This window comes from Phocoena sinus, chromosome 6, assembly GCF_008692025.1.
Source record: "Phocoena sinus isolate mPhoSin1 chromosome 6, mPhoSin1.pri, whole genome shotgun sequence".
NCBI lineage: Eukaryota > Metazoa > Chordata > Mammalia > Artiodactyla > Phocoenidae > Phocoena > Phocoena sinus.
In genome coordinates, this window is record NC_045768.1 from 68680733 (window position 1) to 68706524 (window position 25792).

A 25792-nucleotide genomic window follows, 5' to 3' on the forward strand; every position below is an offset into this window, starting at 1 on the left:
GGGCGACCAACACGCAGAGGCGGGGCCAAAACCACAGCTGAACCCCAGGAGCTGTGCAAACAAAGAAGAGAAAGGGAAATCTCTCCCAGCAGCCTCAGGAGCAGCAGATTAAATCTCCACAATCAACTTGATGTACCCTGCATCTGGGGAGTAACTTAATAGACAACGAAATGTCCCAAAATTGAGGCGGTGGACTTTGGGAGCAACTGTAGACTTCGGGTTTGCTGCCTGCGACTGATTTGTTTCTGATTTTTATATTTATCTTAGTTTAGTTTTTAGTGCTTGTTATCATTGGTGGATTTGTTTATTGGTTTGGTTGCTCTCTTCTTTCTATTTTTTTTCCTTTTATTTTTTAAATATTTTTTTAATTTCTTTTTTCTTCTTTTTTCTCTTCTTTTTCTTCTGAGCCATGTGTCTGACAGGGTCTTTGTTTTCCGGCCGGGTGTCAGGCCTGAGCCTCCAATGTGGGAGAGCAGAGTCCAGGACATTGGACCACCAGAGACCTCATGGCCCCACCTAATATCAATTGGCGAGAGCTCTCCCAGAGATCTCCGTCTCAACACTAAGACCCAGCTCCACCCAGCGGTCAGCAAGCTCCAGTGCTGGACTCCCCATGCCAAACAACTACCAAGACAGGAACACAAACCCACCCATTAGCACAGAGGCTGCCTAAAATCATACTAAGTTCACAGACACCCCAAAACACACCACCGGATGTGGTCCCGCCCACCAGAAAGACAAGATCCAGCCCCACTCACCAGAACACAGGTGCCAGTGCCCCCCACCAGGAAGCCTACACAATCCACTGAACCAACCTCACCCACGGGGGACAGTCACCAAAAACAACAGGAATTACGAACTGCAGCCTGAGAAAAGGAGACCCCAAACACAGTAAGGTAAACAAAATGAGAAGACAGAGAAATATGCAGCAGATGAAGGAGCAAGGTAAACACCCACCAGACCAAACAAATGAAGAGGAAATAGGCAGTCTACCTGAAAAAGAACTCAGAATAATGAGAGTAAAGATGTCCAAATCTTGGAAATGGAGAAAATACAAGAAGTGTTTAACAAGGACCTAGAAGAACGAAAGAGCAAACAAACAATTATGCACAACACAATAAATGAAATTAAAAATTCTCTAGAAGGACTCAATAGCAGAATAACTGAGGCAGAAGAACGGATAAGTGACCTGGAAGATAAAACAGTGGAAATAACTACCACAGAGCAGAATAAAGAAAAAAGAATGAAAAGAATTGAGGACAATCTCAGAGACCTCTGGGACAACATTAAATGCACTAACATTCAAATTATAGGGGTCCCAGAAGAAGAAGAGAAAAAGAAAGGGTGTGAGAAAACATTTGAAGAGATTATACTTGAAAACTTGCCTAACATCGGAAAGGAAATAGTCAATCAAGTCCAGTAAGCGCAGAGAATCCCATACAGGATAAATCCAAGGAGAAACGTGCCAAGACATATATTAAAAGACTATCAAAAATTAAATAGAAAGAAAAAATACCAAAAGCAGCAAGGGAAAAGCAACAAATAACATACAAGGGAATCCCCATAAGGTCAACAGATGATTGTTCAGCAGACACTCTGCAAGCCAGAGGGAGAGGCAGGACATACTTAATGTGATGAAAGGGAAAAAGCTACAACCAAGATTACTCTACCCAGCAAGGATCTCATTCAGATTTGACAGAGAAATTAAAACCTTTACAGACAAGCAAAAGTTAAGAGAATTCAGCATCACCAAACCAACTTTACAACACATGCTAAAGGAACTTCTCTAGGCAGGAAAAACAGAGAAGGAAAAGACCTATAAAAACAAACGCAAAACAATTGAGGAAACGGTAACAGGAACATACATATCGATAATTACCTTAAATGTAAATGGATTAAATGCTCCAACGAAAACACACAGGCTCACTGAATAGATACAAAAACAAGACCCATATATATGCTGTCTACAGGAGACCCACTTCAGACCAAGGAACACATACAGACTGAAAATGAGAGGTTGGAAAAAGATATTCCATGCAAACAGAAATCAAAAGAAAGATGGAGTAGCAGTTCTCATATCAGACAAAATAGACTTTTAAAAAAAGACTATGAGAAGAGACAAAGAAGGACACTACATAATGATCGAGGGGTCAATCTAAGAAGAAGATATAACAACTGTAAATATTTATGCACCCAACATAGGAGCACCTCAATACATAGGCGAATGCTAACAGCCATAAAAGGAGAAATCGACAGTAACACAATCATAGTACGGGACTTTAACAACCCACTTTCACCAATGGACAAGTCATCCAAAATGAAAATAAATAAGGAAACACAAGTTTTAAATGACACATTAGACAAGATGGACTTAATTGATACTTATAGGACATTCCATCTAAAACCAACAGAATACACTTTCTTCTCAAGTGCTCATGGAACATTCTCCAGGACAGATCATATCTTGGGTCACAAATAAAACCTCAGTAAATTTAAGCAAATTGAAATCATATCAAGTATCTTTTCTGACCACAACACTATGAGACTAGATATCAGTCACAGGAAAAAACTGTAAAAAATACAAACACATGGAGGCTAAACAATATGCTACTAAATAACCAAGAGATCACTGAAGAAATCAAAGGGGAAATCAAAACATACCTAGAAACAAATGACAATGAAAACACAACGACCCAAAACCTGTGGGATGCAGCAAAAGCAGTTCTAAGAGGGAAGTTTACAGCAATACAATCCTACCTCAAACAAGAAAATCTCAAATAAACAAACTAACCTTACACCTAAAGCAATTAGAGAAAGAAGCACAAAAAAAACCCCAAAGTTAGCAGAAGGAAAGAAATCATAAAGATCAGATCAGAAATAGATGAAAAAGAAATGAAGGAAACGATAGCAAAGATCAATAAAACTAAAAGCTGTTTCTTTGAGAAGATAAACAAAATTGATAAACCATTGGCCAGACTCATGAGGAAAAAAAGGGAGAAGAATCAAATCAACAGAATTAGAAATGAAAAAGGAGAAGTAACAACGGACACTGCACAAATACAAAGGATCATGAGAGATAACTACAAGCAACTATATGCCAATAAAATGGACAACCTGGAAGAAATGGACAAATTCTTCGAAAAGCAAAACCTTCCAAGACTGAACCAGGAAGAAACAGAAAATATAAACAGAGCAATCACAAGCACTGAAATTGAGACAGTGATTAAAAATCTTCCAACAAACAAAAGCCCAGGACCAGATGACTTTACAGGGGAATTCTATCAAACATTTAGAGAAGAGCTAACACCCATCCTTCGCATACTCTTCCAAAATAGAGCAGGGGGAGGAACACTCCCAAACTCATTCTACAAGGCCACCATCACCCTGATACCAAAACCAGACAAAGATGTCACAAAGAAAGAAAACTACAGGCCAATATCACTGATGAACATAGATGCAAAAATCCTCAACAAAATACTAGCAAACAGAATCCAACAGCACATTAAAAGAATTATACACCATGAACAAGTAGGGTTTATCCCAGGAATGCAAGGATTCTTCAATATACACAATCAATGTGATTCACCATATTAACAACTTGAAGGATAAAAACCATATGATCATCTCAATAGATGCAGAAAAAGCTTTTGACAAAATTCAACACCATTTATGATTTAAAAAACTCTCCAAAAAGTAAGAATAGAGGGAACCTACCTCAACAAAATAAAGGCCATATATGACAAACCCACAGCTAACATCGTTCTCAGTAGTGAAAAACTGAAATCATTTCCTCTGAGATCAGGAACAAGACAAGGTTGCCCACTCTCACCACTACTATTCAACATAGTTTTGGAAGTTTTAGCCACAGCAATCAGAGAATAAAAAGAAATAAAAGAAATCCAAATTGGAAAAGAAGAAGTAAAACTGTCACTGTTTGCAGATGACACGATACTATACCTAGAGAATCCTAAAGATGCTACCAGAAAACTACTAGAGCTAATCAAGGAATCTGGTAAAGTAGCAGGATACAAAATTAATGCACAGAAATCTCTTCCATTCCTACACACTAATGACGAAAAATCTTAATGTGAAATTAAGGAAACACTCCCATTTACCACTGCAACAAAAAGAATAAAATACCTAGGAATAAACCTACCTAAGGAGACAAAAGACCTGTATGCAGAAAACTATAAGACCCTGATGAAAGGCATTAAAAGACAATACAAACAGATGGAGAGATATACCATGTTCTTGGATTGGAAGAAACAACATTGTGAAATTGACTCTACTACTCAAAGTAATTGTCAGATTCAATGTGATCCCTATCAAACTACAAATGGCATTTTTTGCAGAACTAGAACAAAAAATTTCACAATTTTTATGGAAACACAAAAGACCCTGAATAGCCAAAGCAATCTTGAGAAAGAGAAACAGAGCTGGAGGAATCAGGCTCCCTGGCTTCAGACTATACTACAAAGTTACAGTCATCGGAACAGTATGGTACTGGCACAAAAAACAGAAATATAGACCAATAGAACAGGATAGAAAGCCCAGAGATAAACCCATGCACATATGGTCACCTTATCTTTGATAAAGGAGGCAGGAATATACAATGGAGAAAAGACAGTCTCTTCAATAAGTGGTGCTGGGAAAACTGGACAGCTACATGTAAAAGAATGAAATTAGAACAATTCCTAACACCATACACAAAAATAAACTCAAAAATGGAATAAAGACCTAAATGTAAGGCCAGACACTATCAAACTCTTAGAGGAAAACATAGGCAGAACACTCTGTGACATAAATCACAGCAAGATCCTTTTTGACCCATCTCCTACAGAAATGGAAATAGAAGCAAAAATAAACAAATGGGATCTAATGAAACTTAAAAGCTTTTGCACAGCAAAGGAAACCATAAACAAGATGAAAAGACAACCCTCAGAATGGGAGAAATATTTGCAAATGAAGCAACTGACAAAGGGTTAAGCTCCAAAATACACAAGCAGCTCATGCAGCTCAGTAACAAACAAACAAACAACCCAATCCAAAAATGGGCAGAAGACCTAAATAGACATTTCTCCAAAGAAGATATAGAGATTGCCAACAAACACATGAAAGGATGCTCAACATCACTAATCATTAGAGAAATGCAAACCAAAAGCACAATGATGTATCACCTCATACCGGTCAGAATGGCCATCATCAAGAACTCTACAAACAACAAATGCTGGAGAGGGTGTGGAGAAAAGGGAACCCTCTTGCACTGTTGGTGGGAATATAAATTGATACAGCCAGTATGGAGAACTGTATGGAGGTTCCTTAAAAAGCTAAAAACAGAACTACCATATGACCCAGCAATCCCACTACTGGGCATATATCCAGAAAAAATCATAATTCAGAAAGAGACACATACCACAATGTTTATCGCAGCACTGTTTACAGTAGCCAGGACATGGAAGCAACCTAAGTGTCCATTAATAGATGAATGGATAAAGACGAGGTGACACAAATATACAATGGAATATTAGTCAGCCATAAAAGGAAATGAAACTGACTTATTTGTAGTGAGGTGGATGGACCTAGAGTCAGTCATACAGAGTGAAGTAAGTCAGAAAGAGAAAAACAAATACCATATGCTAACATACATATCTATCTAACATACCTACATATCTAAAAAACATACATACATATCTAAAAAAAGACATGGTTCTAAATGAACCGAGGGGCAGGAAAGGAATAAAGACGCAGATGTAGAGAATGGACTTAAGGACATGGGGAGGGGGAAGGGTAAGCTGGGACAAAGTGAAAGAGTGGCATGGACATATATATACTACTAAATGTCAAATAGATAGCTAGTGTGAAGCAGCTGCATAGCACAGGGAGATCAGCTCGGTGCTTTGTGACCACCTAGAGGGGTGGGATAATGAGGGAGGGAGGGAGACGCAAGAGGGAGGGGATATGGGGACATATGTATACATACAGCTGATTCACTTTGTTATACAGCAGCAACTAACACAACATTGTAAAGCAATTATATACTCCAATAAAGATGTTTAAAAAAATAAAAAAACACAATCCAAAAAAAAAGCAATGTACAGGATCAATCCAAATTTCTTGACATACACAGAGAAAATGTGACGCATTGTCAAGGGAAAAAAAAGATAATCGTGAAGACCAGCCCCAAGCTGACCCAGATGTTGCAACTAGCAGGCAAGGATTAGACAGCTGCTATTTTCACTATGCTTTGTTGCAAAACGGAAAATAAGGTCACAATGAATTAAAAGGCAGGGAATCACAGAAGAGAAAGAGAAACTATATATGAAAAGAACCACATGTAAATTCTAAAACTGAAAAACACAACATCTAAAATAAAACACTCACTGGATGGGCCTAATAGCGGAATGGAAATAGAGGAAGAAAGAAAGGCTCAGTGAACTTGAAAATGGTTGAATAGAAGCTCTCCAATACGAAGGACAGAGAGAGAAAAAAATTGGGGGAAAGAAATGAACAGAGCCTTGGGCACAGAAAGAATACTTAAAGAAAGAACAGCCAAAATGTCTCCCAAATTAATCAAAGATGCACATCAAAGGCTCTTAAACTACCCAAGCAAGTCTAGTGCCGAGACCTTTTACTGCATGTCTTAATTCTCAGGTCCAATCTATAGAGGTGAGGAAGTATACCCGCACTGGGATAGCTGTGAGTAGAGAAATACGTATTTGAACAGGAAATGTGTAATATTCAATAGGTAGGAAAAGACTCAAGCCTACTACCATCTTGCTTCTTTCCTGGCTTTTCTAAAAGCCCTTTCACTTTTAGCTCTTCCCCCTTACACTCCTATTTACCAAGGAGTCTTGTCAATACAGGAAGGAATCTGTGCCACCAACTCTCTGCCCTCTTCCCTGCAGTCAAACCCATCAGGGGTGAACCCGATTCCATCCTCCCCCTCTGCGCCTCCATTTCACCCTACCCTCGGCCCCTCTCCCTTTAAGAAAAAAGGTCTAACACCATCTTGAAGACTCACCTCTTTTTTCTGAGGCTGTCACTTTGCCCATCTTTAGGGATCTCACTTAGCTAACAAAATAATGTCCCAAAATGGGGCCCAACTGTTTTACATGGTGACATGCCTAAGGGGAAATGGGGCTTGAAGTACAAACCTCTCATTCATAAACTGATCTCAGGTCTACCCGAACTAAAGGCAGATCCTCTGTGAGAGAATTACTCAGGGCGGCAAGAAACAGTTCAACGTTAAGAAGGGCTGAAAAGCACAAGCACTCACCTCGTGAAACCTGCTGTAAATGCCCGAGATTCACAGTCAGTACGAGTTGTGTGCAGCTGTAATCATGCCTCATGCTGGGATGATAACCTCTCCAGAAACCAGGTGTTTTTTGTGTCTGAGCTTAATCGCCAAACCTAGCCAAGCCACGGGCCACATGACTTTTTCATGCAGCAGGTGGCAGCCCCAAACTCAGAAACTAAGCCAGGTCAGCCTTTAGATAGGTAAGTGGGTCGGACATTCTAATAATCAAGAGTTCTAAGGGCAGAAGGATGACAATCCACACAGACACAGAGGTGTGCAGACACAGGGCTGACCCGTCCTTTCCCCAGCATCCTCTGGCAGAGAACCTAGATGACAACAGCTCTACATTTCCCAATGGGGAACAGTTTTACTGTATGTATTCAGATATGGGCCAGAGTCTCTGCTGAGTTTATAAAGTTCAGAAAAGATGGTTGGTACAATCTCGATTTTTGTTAATTTATGTCAATAAAAGCCCACCAAAGCTCAAAAAAAAGGGAGGCATCCTGACAGGGGCATAGGTATTTTTTTTTTTTTTCAGCCTATGAAAATATGCCCAGCAGGGTAGGCACAGGGCTGAGAAATGATGAGACTGAGGGATGGGGGAGAGAAGAGATGCCTTCTGCTCATCCGTCCCTTAGTCCTCTTTCTGGGGAAGGAAATAAAGGAGAGGAGAGAAGCACTTCTGTTCTTTTTTCTTCCCATGGGTAACCATGATCCTGCCACTTTTCTTTTTAAGGCTCTTACAATCATTAATAAGTTGTTTTGGAAATTCTTTCAGTATCTTCATTCTTCCACTTCGGCCATATCTTAACATGAATGATTTTGCTATTCTGGCCTTGGCAGGGACAGAGAGACTTTCCGGGTGATATGTTTATTGTTGTAAGTGACACAAGGCAAAGATAACTTAGGACAGGTCAAAGGGCAAGTTTTTGTTTTGCAAAGCACCATCGGGAAGAGGGAGGGCATGTGGGGCTCCACTGGAGGCCTCAGAGCTAGTGGATGGGACAGGACGCCTGCTCCAGAGAAAGGATTTGTTCTCATTCTCCTGAGCTTGTGGGCAACAAACAGAAAGCATCCCTCAACATCCAACCCTCCAAGTATCCAAATATTTCCGGGACAATATCTGAAGCTGGCCTGTACTCTGTATTCCACAAGGCACTCCTGACTTCCTGCAAATCAGGTACAAAGAGAAGTGAAGACCAGCATCTAGAAACCGAACGTGATGTTTGTAATCCATTCCTCAACATGCTCTTATCCTTTCCTACCAATTGCATGTCTCTTATACATAAGCCTAGTTCCTTTCATGAGCACTGACTGTGGTTTCTTAAAACGAAAAGCAATGCTCCAGAATGATCCACTTCTCTTGTCGTGGTCTTTAGACTCATAGAAACAAAGAACGCTGCTTTCCTGGGAAAATGAAGCCCAAACTTTAAGGTTTCTATTGTTTAGTAAGTCACAGGTTGAAAAACAGGTTGCATAGATTACATTTTTTTTCATGAATCAGGACCCAGAAACCTTGTGCTGACCTCAAATCATTTAATATAACTACTCAGCATAAAGGTGACCTGATTCAAGTCAAGAGTCAGAAAAGACCCTCGAGTCCCTCTCATTCTCAAGCTGCCCCTGTCCAGGGGTTCCCACAAAGCCGAGAAATCCCTGGGCCTCATTCCCCACATTGTGGGTCTTTTGTGATAACCCAGACATGGACTTCTTCCTCTGGATCTAGAAGACAGCAGCTTTTAGGAGGAATACTTCATGCCTCCAACCCACATTCTCAACAGAGGACATTTCCAGGCCTACCCTGGGGGAAACTGAATGAACTGGTGTTCTGCTTAGCCAGGGTCACCTGGGACCTTTACAGAAAAGCACAAAATTGCAAGGCAAAGGCCGAAGCAATAGGAAGAAATTTTACCACGTCTTGCAAACCTGTAATGTGCGGGCATCGCGGTAGAACAATTTCACCTCCACCACACAGCAATCCTGCCCTGTAGGTATGAGGAACTTGGGAGGCAGAGAAGGCACCCAGCTCTCAGGTCTCATGTGGGGACTAAGTTCTACAACCTGAAACACTGCCCAGCTGACTCAAAGATGTTTCTACTCCTCTGGGTCACCAGTCACAGGTCATCACCTGGAGATCACTAACTGAGCTGTCAACAGCAGATTCTGTTAGAGCCCTGCAACATGTGGAACAACCCTGAGACTGATCATGTGTCCCCACCCGCTCAGTACAGATACCTCTGCAGGCCAGACACGCCGAGCCACGGGGTTCAGTCTCCTCGCAGAGCTGGAGCTCAAGAATCAGAGTTGCTAAGTCAAGGGTAATGTAAAAGGAAATATTCTTTGTTCGTATTCCTGAAGAATGTTCAAGGGGACCCCAACTCAAACTCTATAGCATAATTTCAAAAAAGCTCAAGTTCTCTTTCACCACGACCGACATCACTACCACCACCCAAGCTGACCTAGAGCTTCTGTGCAGAAGCCAAAGCTCCTTTTTCTGCAGCAGCCACCCTCTTTCTAGTTATTATTTTCCTTTCCTACTTAACCTCCCACCCTTTTGATGTAGATCAATTTACAATTCCCACCCCACGGCTCCCCCTTCCCCCGCCCCAGCCCCAAGTAAGAATCCTTTCTCTTTAAGAGGGGGCTAGGGAAAACTAAACAGGCTAATAAATGCAGGATTTTCTTTCAGGGATACAGTAAATTAACACTCAAGCATTAATAGCATGCATTGATAGTGCACGTCAATGCAATTTGAACGTTAGGTTAATGCTGTACGTTACTCCATTAGTGGTGTGCATTTATACGTTCACACTGTTGCCCTCACCTAGATGTGGTCAGGCCTTCCATTGGTGCGCACCCTTTCCGGTACTCCAGCTTGGGCTTGAAGGACTCTCTGGGCAGGTAAGAGTGATAGAGAGGGTAGTTCTTGGTATATTCGGAGAAAAGACATGGTTTCTCTGTTTTATCATAGATCCTGGTAGGGAGGTGTGGACAGCGATGCCGCCTAATTTAAAAAAAAGAAGAAAAAAAAAGGAATGTTAGGTTAGTTACCTTCTTGGGAAGAATACATTCAGTTTGCTACCTCCTCAAAATCTGACCCAGAGTATAAAATCATGACTGCCGGCATTGAAAACAGCAGTTTAACCCTTCCTTTTCTCTACTGAACTATGTGAGGCGGCCAGAATTTCTTAAATGATCTGTAACTGCAATTGGTTAATTGTCAGAATTCCTTGAACCATAAAATTATGCACAAGCATGGCTGATGACCAGCCATCACACGCGCCATGCTGCTTGTTTAAATACTGAAATACTTCCATACCATAATAGGTGAATGGTTGTGGCCCCCAAGGCATCTGAGTGCCAACCTAGTCCCTCCCCTGAGGCCCTCCCTCCCCATCACCCAGCAATTAAGGGCTTAACACCTGCCCTAATGGGGGCTCCAAGGCTGTGCTCCAGGGCCAGGCTACTGTCTTTCCTCATTAGTTCCTGGGTCAATTCAGAATATCACCCTCGCACACAAGGGGCATCATACCTAGCAGAACCACCTCAGTTCTGAGTATACTAAACACCATTGACTGTGTGAAACCATTTGTACATTGAAAGTCTGGCTCCTTTATTCTTGTAGGTCTCACTTCACTTAGGCTTCCGCTGATCATCTTTACCTAAAATACACCCCTCCACGCCCTCACCTCTCAAACAGAGTTTCTCTCATCAGGTGGATGCCTTTCCCATCACTTACTCTTATCTGTAATTGGCACATTTGTTGCTGAGTTTATTATCTGTCTCATCTATCAAGCTCAGAACCTTTTCCTATCTTTTTCACTGCTACATCCCTGGTACCTCTCATATCCTGCCTGGCACAGAGTAGGCATTCAATAAACATTTATTAAACGAATACTGAACATATGAATGAATGATTAAATAAACTTTATGCCTCATTATGCAGGGAGATGATAGATAATAATTTGAAGTTATAATTTATAGTGAGTTTTTCCATTTTACATGCATGGTAATAAATGACCTTATTATTCTACTTGCAGGTGAATAAAGGGCAGCTACTCGAGCTGCCCGAAACAAAGTAGTGTATCAATTATTTAAATGCCCACATACAACCCTTGCAAACCAGCTAGGGTACCTCTAATCATCAGACACCAGCACATCAACAAAACTCCACGTTAGTGATCTCCAACTTAGTTATATCCAGAAATGGCATAGAATTTTCAAAACTTTTTTTACACTAAACTGATTCTGATTACAGAAACTAAGATACACAGTATTCTAGGGCAGCACATCAGAGAAAAGAGAAACAGACATACAGAGAACTCATCACTGCTCCAATCAAAAGCTGGTTTCTAGGCAACAGTTAGCGTGCCGCTCCCATTGTTAATAAGTTCAACCCTCCACATAAATATTGCTGCCACCACTGTTATTGCTGTGTGCCTCTCTCCAACCTCCAACCACCGCCCTGTCACCTGTCCCCACCAGGGAAAATGGTCAACACCTGCATGGTTCGTACGGGTAGAGCTGTATATGAACACGTTTACCCCTATTTTCATTTCACGTGTAGATTTGTGTATCAGATTAGGATTCCCACAAACCTCAAATTAAAAGCCAAGAAGTGCTGGTTACTCAAAAATACCTCTGCAGATATATTTTATTCACCCATACTCTGAGAGAGAAATCAAGACTTTATTAAGGGTAAGTTAGATTCAGGCACTTGCAGTAAAGTGGATTCCACAGGCCTAACAGTATTTTCCCTCTCTAGTGCCCTTTTTTTTTTTTTTTTTTTTTTTTTTTTGTGGTACGCGGGCCTCTCACTGTTGTGGCCTCTCCCGTTGCGGAGCACAGGCTCCGGACGCGCAGGCTCAGCGGCCATGGCTCACGGGCCCAGCCGCTCCGCGGCACGTGGGATCCTCCCGGACCGGGACACGTACCCCCCTCCCCTGCATTGGAAGGTGGACTCTCAACCACTGCGCCACCAGGGAAGCCCTCTAGTGCCCTTTTTTAAACCAGTAAAACTTTCCTTTTATATAACCCCCTTTCTATATTGTTACTTTTAAAAAATGTAACATATTGTAAAAGGCTCATTCCAAAAGAAAAATAAATTAAATGGCAAGAAACTACATTGCAACTGGTATTATAAGGGGATTTCAGTATAGCAACACAGTTGCATCCAGACATGGATGTTCCATTAAATGGAATTATATATAATATATATTTATAGGGCAGATTTTATTCATTTGACGTGTTGGTAGTTAACTAAGACCTTGTCTCACTTTGAAACATCAAAAACTCTCAACTGAAAGTCAACTTTTCATCGCCTAGTGTGCTCGTGGCGCCACCCTCTTTTCTCACCTGTGCCCACCCCAGCTTGAATGTCCCTCTCAAGACAGAAAGCACCATGTATTCACCTTGTTGGTGAAGTTTAAAGGTGGAACCCCTTTACCCAGGAGTTCCTCAAGGATAAAGACCAAGTCTTCTACTTCTGTGTTCTGGAAACTAGCCGAATACCTGATATATTTTATTTAATAGCAGATGGACAGTGTATAAGAGGATGAACTGCTGAGAGAAAAGGTATTTACAAAGACATGACTGATTTGTTCTAACATTAGTAGAGCCAAAAGGGAAAATACAGATCAGATTCTCAGTTTTTATGGACCTAGACAGTGTCTAAATAAAGTTTATGGGATCACCGTGCATGGGGTATTCAAAAGCAGTCTTAACAGTCATGAACCAAAGAAAGGAGAGACCTCTTCTCCCAGCTCTCTGATGCTTCTACCATTTTAAAGGAGCTGGTGGGCCACCTTGTTCAGGAGCGCACTGAAACAAGCCAAGATGGGCCAACAGACAGAGAAGAGAAGGAGAGGAAGAAGGTGTCCTTAATCTATCAGAACTCTGAAGTCTTTCCACTCCAAGAATTACTAAAGGACCACAAGTAAGAGGAAATAATCTGGACTTTTTCTGACATTTGGTAAAGGGAGCAGTAGAGACCTTTCAATGGAACCCAGGAAAAGTTAATAGTTGACAACAAGCTAGAATCATAGAATTTTTTAATTGAAAGGGGCCATGGAAAATATCTGATCTAACGTCCCCACTACACAGATGAAGTATCTGAAGCTCAGAGAACCATGTATGTAACCTAGCCATAGAGAGAACCTAGGTCTCCATCACATCTGAATGACCAAGTATGTTTCCTGAGGTGCACCCAGCTCAAAGCCATCTGGGACTCCGATGACCCTAGAATGGATGATAGAACTTTAAGTATATAACAAGTCCCTCCAGAATAGCACCATCCAATAGAAACAGAAGGCGAGCCATGAATGAGAACCACATGTGTCATTTTGTTGTTTTTTGGGGTTTTTTTTTTTTTTTGCGGTACGCGGGCCTCTCACTGTTGTGGCCTCTCCCGTTGCGGAGCACAGGCTCCGGACACGCAGCCTCAGCGGCCATGGCTCACGGGCCCAGCCGCTCCGCGGCATGTAGGGTCTTCCCGGACTGGGGCACGAACCCGTGTCCCCTGCATCGGCAGGAGGACTCTCAACCACTGCGCCACCAGGGAAGCCCCACACATGTCATTTTAAATTTTCTAGTAGCCACATTAAAAAGGTCAAAAGCAGGTGAACTTGATTTTAATATTTTACTTTTAATCCAATCTATCCAAAATACCATTTCAACATGTAATCAATACCCAAAATTGAGATATTTTCCTTTCTTACTATGTCTTCAAAATCCAGTGTGTGTCTCACACTGACAGCACACGTCAGGAGGACCACGTTTCAAGCCATATGTGGCGGTGGACTCCCTACTGGGAAGTGCAGGTACAGACAGGAGAACTGCAAGCACCCGGGTGCTGGAAGCTCCCCTACAGATGGAGGAAAGACAAAGATGCTTAGAAGAATTTTTGTTGACAAATAGGGTATCTGCCTCTTAGACTCTCTGACCTGCCTTCATGTAACACAACCAAAGGCATTAAAAGACATGAAAAATCAGTTGGAGGATTTTTTTCATTATCTCCTCACTCCACAGAGATCAGCTTCAGTGTTATGCACCTGGAACGCACCCTGTAGCTGCTCTCTTTCCTGCCACCTCCACTTTCCCAACATGTTTCCCTTCCTTCGAGGCCCATCTTGAATGCTACTTCCACCACCACCGTCACCGCCATCACCACCACCACAGGAAGCTACTGATGATCCCTCTGTACCCTGTTACTGGCCGTGACTCTCTCTCCTCTGACTGTGCATGGTGTAGTGTCCCTAGCTCTTTCAGGACCCTTTACTGCTCTGCTCTGCCTTGCATGGTCCTCTACTTATAAATTTTCAGGTTAAGAATTTTCATGGTTGCAAACAAAGCCGTTCATTGGGGGAAAGCATGGTAATTCTTCCTGCCACCAAGAGGCAGCATGAACAGTAGCTACTAGAACATAACTTGGAACTTTTCAAACAAATGAACTACCAGTAGTTCTTTAGAACCCAACCTGTTTGTAAGCAGAACAGCTTTCGGTGGATATGGGTGACACGTCTTGCCTCTCTCATGGTCTTTTAGAATCCCCTGCTGAGCCCAGCCTGCTGTGGGCAGTGAGGAGGGCTCTCCATTCCAGGAGGCAGAGGGCATGGCAGAAGGAGACTCTGGCGGCAGGAAGATGTGGTTTCCAATCCTAGCTCTGTCGCTGGCTGCTTGTGTAACGTGGAGAACATTATTTAACTCTTCTGAACTTCGATTTCCTCCTCTGTAATTTGTGGCTAACAACTTCCACCATTTAGTATGATTGTGTGACTTTCTCCTCAGATATCAGAGGAAAAATGCCTAGCGCAGTCTAAGGCAAGCACTCTGATTAAGAGGCCATGTTTATTGAGCAATTACTGTACACCACATGGGCTAGGAGTTCTGTATCTCATCCCATCTAATCCTTACAGCAACGCTACGATGGAAGCACTCTTATTTTCCTCATTTTACAAACATGAAGACCGAGGTTGAAGAGATGTGATCTCATTGAAGGTGACAGAGCCAGATGGTAATGAAGTCAGGACTTAGAACCCCAGGCTTTCTGCCTGGTTCCAAAGCCTGTGCTCTTAATCACAGCCATATACTGTGTGGCTTAATGGGATGCCAGCCTGTACCAAACACCTCTGTTTCCTGGCTGCTCTGATAAACCTAAGGGCAGTCAATTAATAGGCAGTTCTTAGACCTACCCATTCCCCGTCCCCCTAGCTACACTCAGCCTTCCAGGACAGGATGTGCCCCTCTTTCCCGAGGACCCCAAAACCATTCTAATATAAACCAACAAATAGATGCAATTCCAAGTGCTTTTTAAAACACTGATCATTCCACAGAACTTTTTTTACTGTCTAAACAAGAAAGTCTCATTAGATAAAGTCATAACAGTAACAACCAGGAAAACAAAGAACATGGAACGCTGGGTCTCAAAGGACCCTCAAGATCAGCCAACCCTTCAGTTTCAACAGGCAGGTGAGGGCACTGAGATGGAGGGACGCCAGGCTTCCGGCCAAGGTCACACAGCTGGTCAGCGGCAGCGTCCACCCCAGGTCCCACACCACCTGCCACATAATTGACTTCCATTTACAGCCTGACTTAAAACTCCAAGTGCAGACTCTTAAAGGATCTGCAGCCCAGTTTTCCTTTTGTCCGGTAGTTGGGAGCCTGTGACCTGTCACAGCTGCCATGCGACGGAGGAAAACACTTAGAGCGGAAAATGCATTCTTGGTCTAGAAGAGGCGAAGGTGCCAACCATCACCAAACCTCAAGTCAAAAAGTCATCATTCTATGCCGACGGTTTAGAACGATTTCAGGGTGTCTGGAGTAACAAGAACTCTGAGATCCTAGAGGCAGGGTCCTCTCAGAGGAGGACCTACATCTCCGGAACGGTCTTCTCCCTGAACAGCTCACAAAGCCAACCCAATTAGCCTCTGAGGATGGACAAAGCCAGTGCTTTTCCCAACGTGCATGTGTATCTACCTGCGGTGGCTTATGAACTTTAAAAATGTTTACTAAACTTTGTTCTCTCCTATTTAGAATATACCCAGAGGCAAAGGGATAAGTGAGAATGCTTTTATGAACTGCAAAATAAGACCACCGTTGAACATACATAGATATATTTCATACCAATCTTAAGACGACTCACATTCCCCCTACCTTCATCTTCTGCCTAGATCTTTAAAGAAATGTTGCATTGTGAGAACTCTGAATAACTCCAGCTTATGTCCTGCCCACGGTGCTAGGAAATTGGGCAGGGATTATAAACTGAACCTTGGTGGTGACTAATCCTTCAGGGGACCAGATTCTGGGTAACAGAAAGCAGGGCCATCTGGTACCAATATGACAGATAGATGCAACTGATGTACCAACTAGTAGTGGCTGCCTGCGAGCCACACTGAAAACTTCATAGGTCGCAGCCAAGTTTAGTGAGGATGACCGTCTTGATTGATTAGCCATGCCTGTCAAGGGTGCCGGGTTAGGGAAGTGAGGATGGGTGATAAATATATGAATGCAAGGAAAGGGAGGGAAGGAATTCTGGTGGAAATGTCCTACGTGGTGACTTACAGGAATCACACGTTTGGAAGACACCTAGAAACAACAAAGCCATAAGAATATAAAGTTGCCAACATGAGAAAAAAGGAATAAAAACAAGGCCAAAATTTTGAAGAACACCACATTTAGGAAGCAGGATAAAGAAGTCTCAGGAGGAAAAAACTGACAAAAAGGAGAAAATTCGGTGACAGATCAAATAAAAGATTTTAAGTGTTCAACAGTTAGATGCCTCAGAAAAATCTCATATGGTGACTAGAAAGCAGCTTTAGTAGACTGGCTGTGCTGGATCCAAGGAATGGATGCTGCTGAGGAAGTGGAGGAGGGGAGAGAGACCATGCTGAAAAATCTGGTGCCAAAACCATCAAGAAAAGTCCAACGGGAGTTCCAGAAATTACCCGGGACATACACAAGAATTGTTAACTATGTGATTATCATCATGCAGTATTGGGTAAAAGAAGTGAAATCAGATCATCTTTGTAGGTAGAGGAACAGAGTAGCAGACAGGGATTCTTTTTTTTTTTTTTTTTTTTTTTTGCGGTACTGTGGGTCTCTCAATGTTGTGGCCTCTCCCGTTGCGGAGCACAGGGTCCGGACGTGCAGGCCCAGCGGCCATGGCTCATGGGCCCAGCCTCTCCACGGCATGTGGGATCTTCCCGGACCGGGGCACGAACCCGTGTCCCCTGCATCGGCAGGCGGGCTCTCAACCACTGCGCCACCAGGGAAGCCCCGACAGAGACTCTTTGATGAGCAAAAACAATTGCTGGAGCCAGAGCCTGGACTACAAAGGAGATATGATGAAGGCGGGAAGGCGGGCGGGATTCAAGAGACAATTTGAGAGGAGAGATGGGAACCTGAGCAGTACCAGTCTGGTGGCCTTGACGCAGGACACAAAGGCATTGAGAGAAAGAAAGCAGATGAAATGAAGAGGTGCAAGGCACGCACAGGGCACTCCACAGGGAATGTGTTGAAGGGGCAGCTGGAAAAGAGTGCAGACTTGCTTCCAAGGAGTAGTGATGCCAAGGGAGAGGGCCCCAACTAGGACCTTGTGTGGCAATGCTCAGAAGCTCTGAGGGAAGATACTCTGGTTCAGCAGACTGTGAGGCAGAGGGCCTTGTGGGATGGCAGGCACCAATGAGAGGAGCTCTGGTGGGGCGTGCAGCCAACAGGCTGAGTGGGCAGGAGGGCAGTCAGTGAGAGCCAATGGTCCTTTGAAAAGCCAAGAGCCTGGAGAGAGCAGCAGAGAGTATGTTCAGAGCCACAGAAGAGCACCCCAGGGGCTCTCCCTGTCCCTTCTGCCTTAGCAGTCAAAAGAAAGAAAAGTTTCTTCGGTGAAAATAAAACAGATCAGTTGAGGAAACCTCTTCAAGAAGGTGCAACTGCTCAAGGCATCCTGAGGAGACACAGGGCAGGCACTTTAGCAACGGCCCCACTGAGTCTTGGAGAGACACACAGAAGGGACCATGCCAGTCACCAAGGCACCTTCTCTTTCCACCTCTTAGACAACCAACCCTCTGGGGGAAGGCGGGTGCCACCTGGGATGTTCCAACTTGGCACGTCTCCTCCCCACCAGCCCTGACAACACTCTACCCAGACCCCTATTCCTACCTGACCCCCTTTACCTCCTTCAGATTTCAGCTCAAAAATCCCTCCCGCCAGGAGGACTTCCCAGACCCCTCATCAGACGGTGGTCACTCTGCGCAACCCCCCATTCTCACACCACATGCCGGCAGCCAACTGCTCAGTCTGACGTCCTGGCAGGCGGGTCTTGGGTACCACTGCCTTCGTGCCTGGCACATGGTGGGCATTCAATACTAGATTGCTGAACGCAGGCAAGAAGAACAGGGGCAAGTACCATAGGCGGCTAAAGTCGTGTCCACTGTGGCCTGAGCCAGCAGCACACCTACAAACTGTTTAAAAAGCAAACCCAGCAGCTAGACTTATTCGTTTACCGTTGCGGCATGGCGCTTCCTAGGTAAACGCAGCTTAGAGATTGGTTTTAAAAAAACAAATCCTTGACCCAATCGCAAATCACACACGTACATCATTTGAGCTGGATCACAACAAACCTTAATGTGCAGGCTAGAATTATAAAGTTTTCAGGGGAAAACACAGGCAAATACCTTTGTAAGAGCAGAAGGCAAAGACTTCTTAGGTCCCAGAAAGTAAGAAGCATAAAAGAAGGAACTGGTTAAGTTAGACAAAGTCAAAAGCTTCTGCTCATCAAAGATATAGTTAAGAACATAAGCAAGCCACACATTTGGAAATAATATTTGCAAAACAGATATCTAGCAAAGGACTGTTATCCAGGATATAGAAAATAATCTATAACTCAATAATAAAGACACAAAAATCACAAGCAAAAATCTGAACAGACACACAAAGGTATACAAATGGACAATAAACATATACAAAAGGGCTTAACATCACAAGTCATCAGGGAAAGACAAGTTTAAACCACAATGAGATACCACTACACACGTACCAGAACAGCTAAAATTAAAAAGACTAACAAAACCTACTGCTGGCTAAGTAGAGTACCAGCGTTGTCATTCACTGTTGGTAGGGATGTAAAAAGGTCCAAACCAGTTTGGCAAAAGCTAATGCAGTTTCTACACGCTGGCTTGCCTCCCAGCCCAGCAATTCAATTCCTAGGAATTTATCCAAGGAAATAAAAGCCATACATTCACAAAAAGGAGTTGGACAAGAATATCCAAAGAAGCTAATTCATATAACCAAAAAATAGAAGCAGCCCAGGCATCCATCAACGGGAGGACAGATAAATCGTGGTATCATCATTCAATGAAATACGAATCGGCAATAAAGAGAAGCAAACCACTCGCAGCCCCAAAGCAGCAGACACATAGCAGCATGGATGAATCCCACGAACACTTCTGTTGAGTGAACAATATCAAGAATGCCTACTTGACGATTCCATTTATATGAAATTCTGGAACAGTAGGAACTAACCTATAGTAGAAAAAAAAATCAGCTCAGCGGTTACCACAAGGAGAGAGAGATAAGAGAATGATTGGGACGGAGGATGCAGGAACTTTCTGGGGCGCAGGTATGGCTCTCTACATCTTGATAGGGGTTGGAGTTAGGCACATGAATTTGTCAGATTCAGCCAACAACCTCAAGATCTGTGCGTGTCACTATAAATTGATCTCAAAAGAAAAAGGAAACCAATATTAAACTGTTAATGACACGAACGCTTAACTATTTAGGGGAGAAGTTTACTGATGTATGTGATTTACTTTGAAAGACATAAACGAGATGGACTGACAGATGGATGGAGGGATAACGAGAGGACTAGATGGAGAGGTGTGTCGATGTGCATGAAAGCATCTAGGCAGTGGATATACAGCCGTGCACTTTCAAATTCTCAACTTTGTCATATGCTCAAAAGCATTTTTTTTAATTTGTTTTGGCTGTGTTGGGTCTTCTTTGCTGCGCGTGGGCTTTCTCTAGTTGCGGTGAGCGGGGGCTACTCTTTGTTGCAGCACACAGGCTTCTCACTGCAGTGGCTTCTCTTGTTGAGGAGCATGGGCTCTAGGCGCACGGGCTTCAGAAGTTGTGGCGCACAGGCTCAGTAGTAGTGGCTCCCAGGCTCTACAGTGCAGGCTCAGTAGTTGTGGCGCACAGGCTCAGTAGTAGTGGCGCCCAGGCTCTAGAGCGCAGGCTCAGTAGTTGAGGTGCACGGGCTTACTTGCTCGGCGGCATGTGAGATGTTCCCGGACCAGGGCTTGAACTCACCGTGTCCCCTGCATTGGCAGGTGGACTCCTAACCACTGCACCACCAGGGAAGTCTGCTCAAAATTTTTCATAATCAAATGTTGGAGAGGAAAAAGAGCAAGAACAAGTTTCTGAAAGTCCTCTGTAGATGTGATCGTGGCAGTAATATAGTGTCCACACGTTTAGAGAAGCACGGTGAAGTACGTAGGGGTGAAATGACATGACACCTGGAATTGACGGATGAACCAAATGTGACAAAATCTTGATAATTATTGATGCTGGAAGATGATTATTGACGGGAGTTTGTCACTATTCTCATTTTTGCAGATTTAAATTTTTTTAATTAAAGAAATATTAAAACATCCCTAAGAGGCAGGGCCTACATGAAACAAGCATGTATCTGCTTCAGCAAGAGTTTCCCCGAGGCCAACACGGCTTTAATCCAACCACCTGGGACAAAAGAGGATCTTGATTTAAGCTGATGATAAGTGCAGAGCCAGCAACCAAAGGAAGCTTTCCTTCTCACACTCTGAAGTCTGTGTCAGCTGCACCGGGCTTGTTCCCATGTGGCCTTTTAGGGTCCTCCAGCCAAAAAGCAGGAAGCTCACATACTTAACGGGAGTTTCACTCTCTTCTCAAGAAATCGAGTGAGTACCCCGTGCATTTCAGATGAAACCCAACAGCTGTGCTCAGCAAATCTTCCCAAGGCTCTCTTCCAGGCATTGCCAAAAGAAGAAAAAAAAAAAAAAACCCAAAGCCTCTTTAATCCCTATTTTTAAATAATAACTGTCGCTGACCCACCACCTCACCCCTAACCTGAGATTGCGTTGTTGCCGAGCTCACTGTAATTATTCTTATCACAGCATTTATCCCACAATATTACAAAATGCTTGTTTGTTGCCCAGACTGGGCTCCTTGGTATGGGGAGTGGTGGCGGGGGGGTATCTTGTTCACTATTATATAACCAGCTAAGCACAATGCCTGGAACACCTACAAGCTTCCTAGAATAGTTTCTGGTGGCTGGGTGAACCATTTGTAAAACACGCACAGTTTACAGAGCCCTTCCATATGGTCTCCTTCTTCCGGCCACCCTAAGAGCTATGCAGGGCAGAAATTATTCGCTTCCCCGCAATATCCCAGATAAGGAAACAAGGCCAAGGGGGCATTCAAGACGCGCTCCATCTCACAGAACAATCAGTGGTAAAACCTGGGCCAGGGCCAGTTTTGCTAACTCCTTGAGATGTTCTTTTCATCACATTCCTTTCTGAGGAAAATTCAAGTTGATCACTCAGAAGACGAGACACTTCTCTAAGCATGATCAAAACGCTTGGAGTTAGGGATCCTGTGGCCTCTGAACCGACGAACTTTAAGAGTGAACAGGACCCAGTGAGCATGGATCTTCCTCGGAAAGCAGGGAGAGTAAACGGCTGGATAAACGCCACTACCCATAAAAGCCCAGATGTTCGGCTTGATGTTTCAACATATTAAATGTCTCATCTAATTAATTAAGGTAAAAAGACAATAGGGGCGCTGTACACCATGTTAATCTCCACCAGCCAGCTGACATCAGCTGCTCGACACGCATTACTCTGTTGCAAAATTTCTCCCTCCAAACACGCCCCTTCCCTCATTTTGCATAAACAACAACCAAGTGCTGTTTTCATAGCCCCTTTGGAAGGATCAGGGGCTGGCTAGGATTACCCTGAGCTGTCATCTTTGAGGTCAAATTACCCCCAAGCAGTAGTTCACACAAAACTCGTCCTCTTCTCTTAGCTTCAAGTTGGGGGAAAGAACTGGAAGTTCTGGTGAATCTGTAAATAAAACACTGGCCATCGGCTGAGGTGCATGCCCTCCCTGAACCCATCCACGCACACATGAAATGCAGCCCAGGATTCCTGCTTTGAGTTTCAGCAGGTGAACTGGCAACAATTTTCACGGGGCCAAAGGTCCCCAGGCACAGCTGCGCTCCAACTCCTTCAGAAAAGCAACCCAGCATCCTGTCTCTAGAGTACAAGCATGCTTTTTATGTCCTATACGGAGTTACCGACAGGCCTGGGAGCTGTCAAGGGCCTTGTGAAATACTGTGGAATTACCAGGCACTTCGCGGTATTTATTGATATTCCATTGCCTTGGGCTCCAAAACTTGGTGCTGAGGTATCTTAGCCTCCATGCTAGGTTTTCAATGCCAAGGTCTTGCTGTATCAAGATTTCTGGGAACCTTTCCTTCCCTAAATGTGGACCTGTCTCATGCTGTGGGTAGTGAGGAGGAAATGGTTCCCAACACCTATCCCCAGCCCCAGGCCTCCCACCCAATATCATTTCCCACCTAAGCAGCCACAGAAAGGAGTACTTTTGTCCTTCAGAGCAGCAAGTGGCCAAGCAAGACACGCAGACAGAACAGATCTGAATCTAGCAGCCAATGCCCAATTGCAGCTCTGAGGCTTTTCTCCACTGCTTGCTCATAAGCTACTGACTTTACCATCATAAACTGAGTATTCCCCGTGCCCCACTGCTGCTTGCTTCAATTCAAGAAACCTTTGGAATTTCAACTGATACCAAAAATTCAACTACAGTTATATCCTCCATCAAAAAAGATTTACCAATACTAATCTACATTTTTTTTCCCTCTGCCTCTAAGGAGCCTTTCAAAATTTGAGCCAAATCTCCTATAATGTCATTAAAGTGAAAGAAAAATCATTTAAACAATGAGTGGAATGATTTTGGAAAAATAGCCTTATTGAGCTACATGTATTCCTTTGAGTACCAGAAATATTTTTAAACAAGCATTTGATTCTTAGGGACTGAAGTTACTGTTACGAGATCACCACCAGCCCCCCCCCCAAAAAAAGCAGGAGGCTGAATTTCCAGTTTAATTATGACCACAGATGAGCAGCTGGAATGAAATTACTTCACTGTGCTGTGTGTTCCTAATTCATCATATACAAGTGATCTCTGATTTCATTAATGATTTTTCTCTACTTCTCAGATGTTTAGCTTAAAGGGAAATTCTTTAAATTATCTCTTTCCAACTGTACTTTTTCAATATAGTCTTCACTCTGGAAATTCAAATTTACTGATATTAATTTCATACTGATAGTGTAAAACCCACTCCTTCGATAAAACATGATCTTATAAAATGTAAAAGGCAACCCACTCTTATCTCTGAACAAATATCCTGCTTTACATCAACTGCCCAATAACCAATAACAGAAGATTCAAGTTTTGCTTTGTTACCTGACAAACACACAAAGATGTGTGGCATAAAAAACCGAGTTACAGAAATTGTACTTTTTTCTTTTTAGGTTTATATGTTTTGGCTAAAATCAGAACTTGTTAAACCCCTTGGGCTTCTGGAAGAATGCAGAGGATTTAAAGAGCATTTCTTCCTGGACCTCCCAGATGCTGGCAAAGTCCTCGGGAATGAGGAGGTGTTAGGAGAGAACAGGCAGATATACACACACGATGGGTATTAATTCCAGTCTTGATTTCTGGTAGAAGGCAGCCCTTTACCAAAAATATGAGATTCACAAAAATAAAATTCTTGGCTTACTATCATCTCTGCAAAGTGACCTCCCCTTTCCCTTCTCAAACCACTGAAGAAATAAACACCATACGTTTCCATTAACCTGGATGAAAACAGTTCTCCATGGGGCCTTTGGCTTTCCATAAAGGTAGAAAATCCGTACACCGGTAGATTTGTACACCTTCAAAGGTAACAATATGAATACTCAACATTGATGGAGCACTGACTATGTACAAGGCACAGCTCTTAACTCTTTATCTGTATTATCTCAGTCTTTACAACAACCTGCCCTTAGACCAAAAGGCTTACAAAAGACCCATATCCTCAGGCTGTGAGTCACGCTGCACAGAGCCCATGGCTGCAAAGCGCAGTTAGAGGAGCAGCTCGATGCAAAAGGCACACAAGGGCATGAACGAGGGAGTGGACCTGAACCCTAAGAAGCCTGAGGTGCCCAGGGTGGGCCTCCCCCAAGCTTCCGTCAGACTCCATCTCTTTCCTCATCCTCTCCCCTTTGCTCTTCCCCTAGCTCTTTTTCTCCTCTTGGTGCCCATACTACTCTAAACCTTGAGTCCTTCAGGATTGAAGGCAGAGATCATCCCTAACCTAGACCACACTCAGGGAGAGAAAGCCCATTGAGGGAACACAGTGTCAGCGGCCTCAGGCACTCAGGAACCCGACCTTCTGCAACCAGACAAAGGAAAAGTGAAAGCTACTTCCCATAATCCTTTTCACTAACTGGAATCAGGTCATAAGCCACACCCAGCAGCAAGGGGAGCTGCAAAGTCAAGGATCAGGTTTCTTTGGTCACCACAGTGGGCAACAGGCAAGACAGATGGGGATACTTTGAGTGGTCACCCAACAGAATCTGATTCTAATTTTATGTATTGTCATGTAGTACATGCAGGTACCATGTAAGCATTGGTGAAAACTCGAATGGAATGGTAATACGCACATTTGTAAAACTAATACGCACATTTATTTCCAGTTGCACACTACTAGAGAGGATTCTAAAGCACCTTTACGCTAGTAACTGTCTAGCAACTGTCAACATAGCTGCCGTAAAGTTGCACATCCCAATGGAGTTGGACAAAAATGTCATGAAATACTGCAAGCCAAATAGAATTTCAGAAATCACATAGGGGGACAAGAACTGTTTACTCTGGAGTGTTGCCTTATATTAGCTCTAACACACACACACACACACACACACACACACACACACGAATCTCAAACAAAACGAAGCAGCCAAAGCTCAGACTGTGGCTTGCACTTGTTCCCATCATTATATCATTATACCTCCTGGTTAAAGGGTCCCCTGGAGCTGTGCTGGATACAAAGACAAGCTGGTGGCCTCATCTGTCAACTGACTCCAGAGTTTCATTTAGCTTCTCTGGCTGCTTGAGCAGGTATTCCCATATCTGCCCCTTTCCCCTGTAGCCTTCCAAAGCTGCTTACAAGGGTGAAAAGAGACAAAAATCTTCCTGGATAGAGAAGATGCTTTGGTCTTACCTATTCTATTCTCATCCTCTGATAATCCCAACATAACATTCACAAGATAAACAATGCACAATAGTAGTACAAGTTTGTTTACACTTCCATTTGTTCATTGATCCATTTATTCATTCATTCATACAGCATTTATAAAGTTGTACCATGTTGGGTGGGGAAAGGAGAAAGCACATATTCCCTGCCTA

At 43.3% G+C, this 25792-nt stretch overlaps 1 protein-coding gene across 1 annotated transcript in view; it reads right to left on the reverse strand.

Annotated features, from left to right (window-relative positions):
• The window catches only part of SAXO1 (stabilizer of axonemal microtubules 1), a gene marked incomplete at its 5' end in the record, with an annotated part of 112626 nt that overhangs the window by 20607 nt on the left and 66227 nt on the right, over nt 1-25792 (reverse strand). The window contains one exon of the mRNA XM_032633883.1: nt 10122-10301. Coding sequence (XP_032489774.1) covers nt 10122-10301 — 180 coding nt within the window. The remainder of the gene's footprint in view (nt 1-10121; nt 10302-25792) is intronic.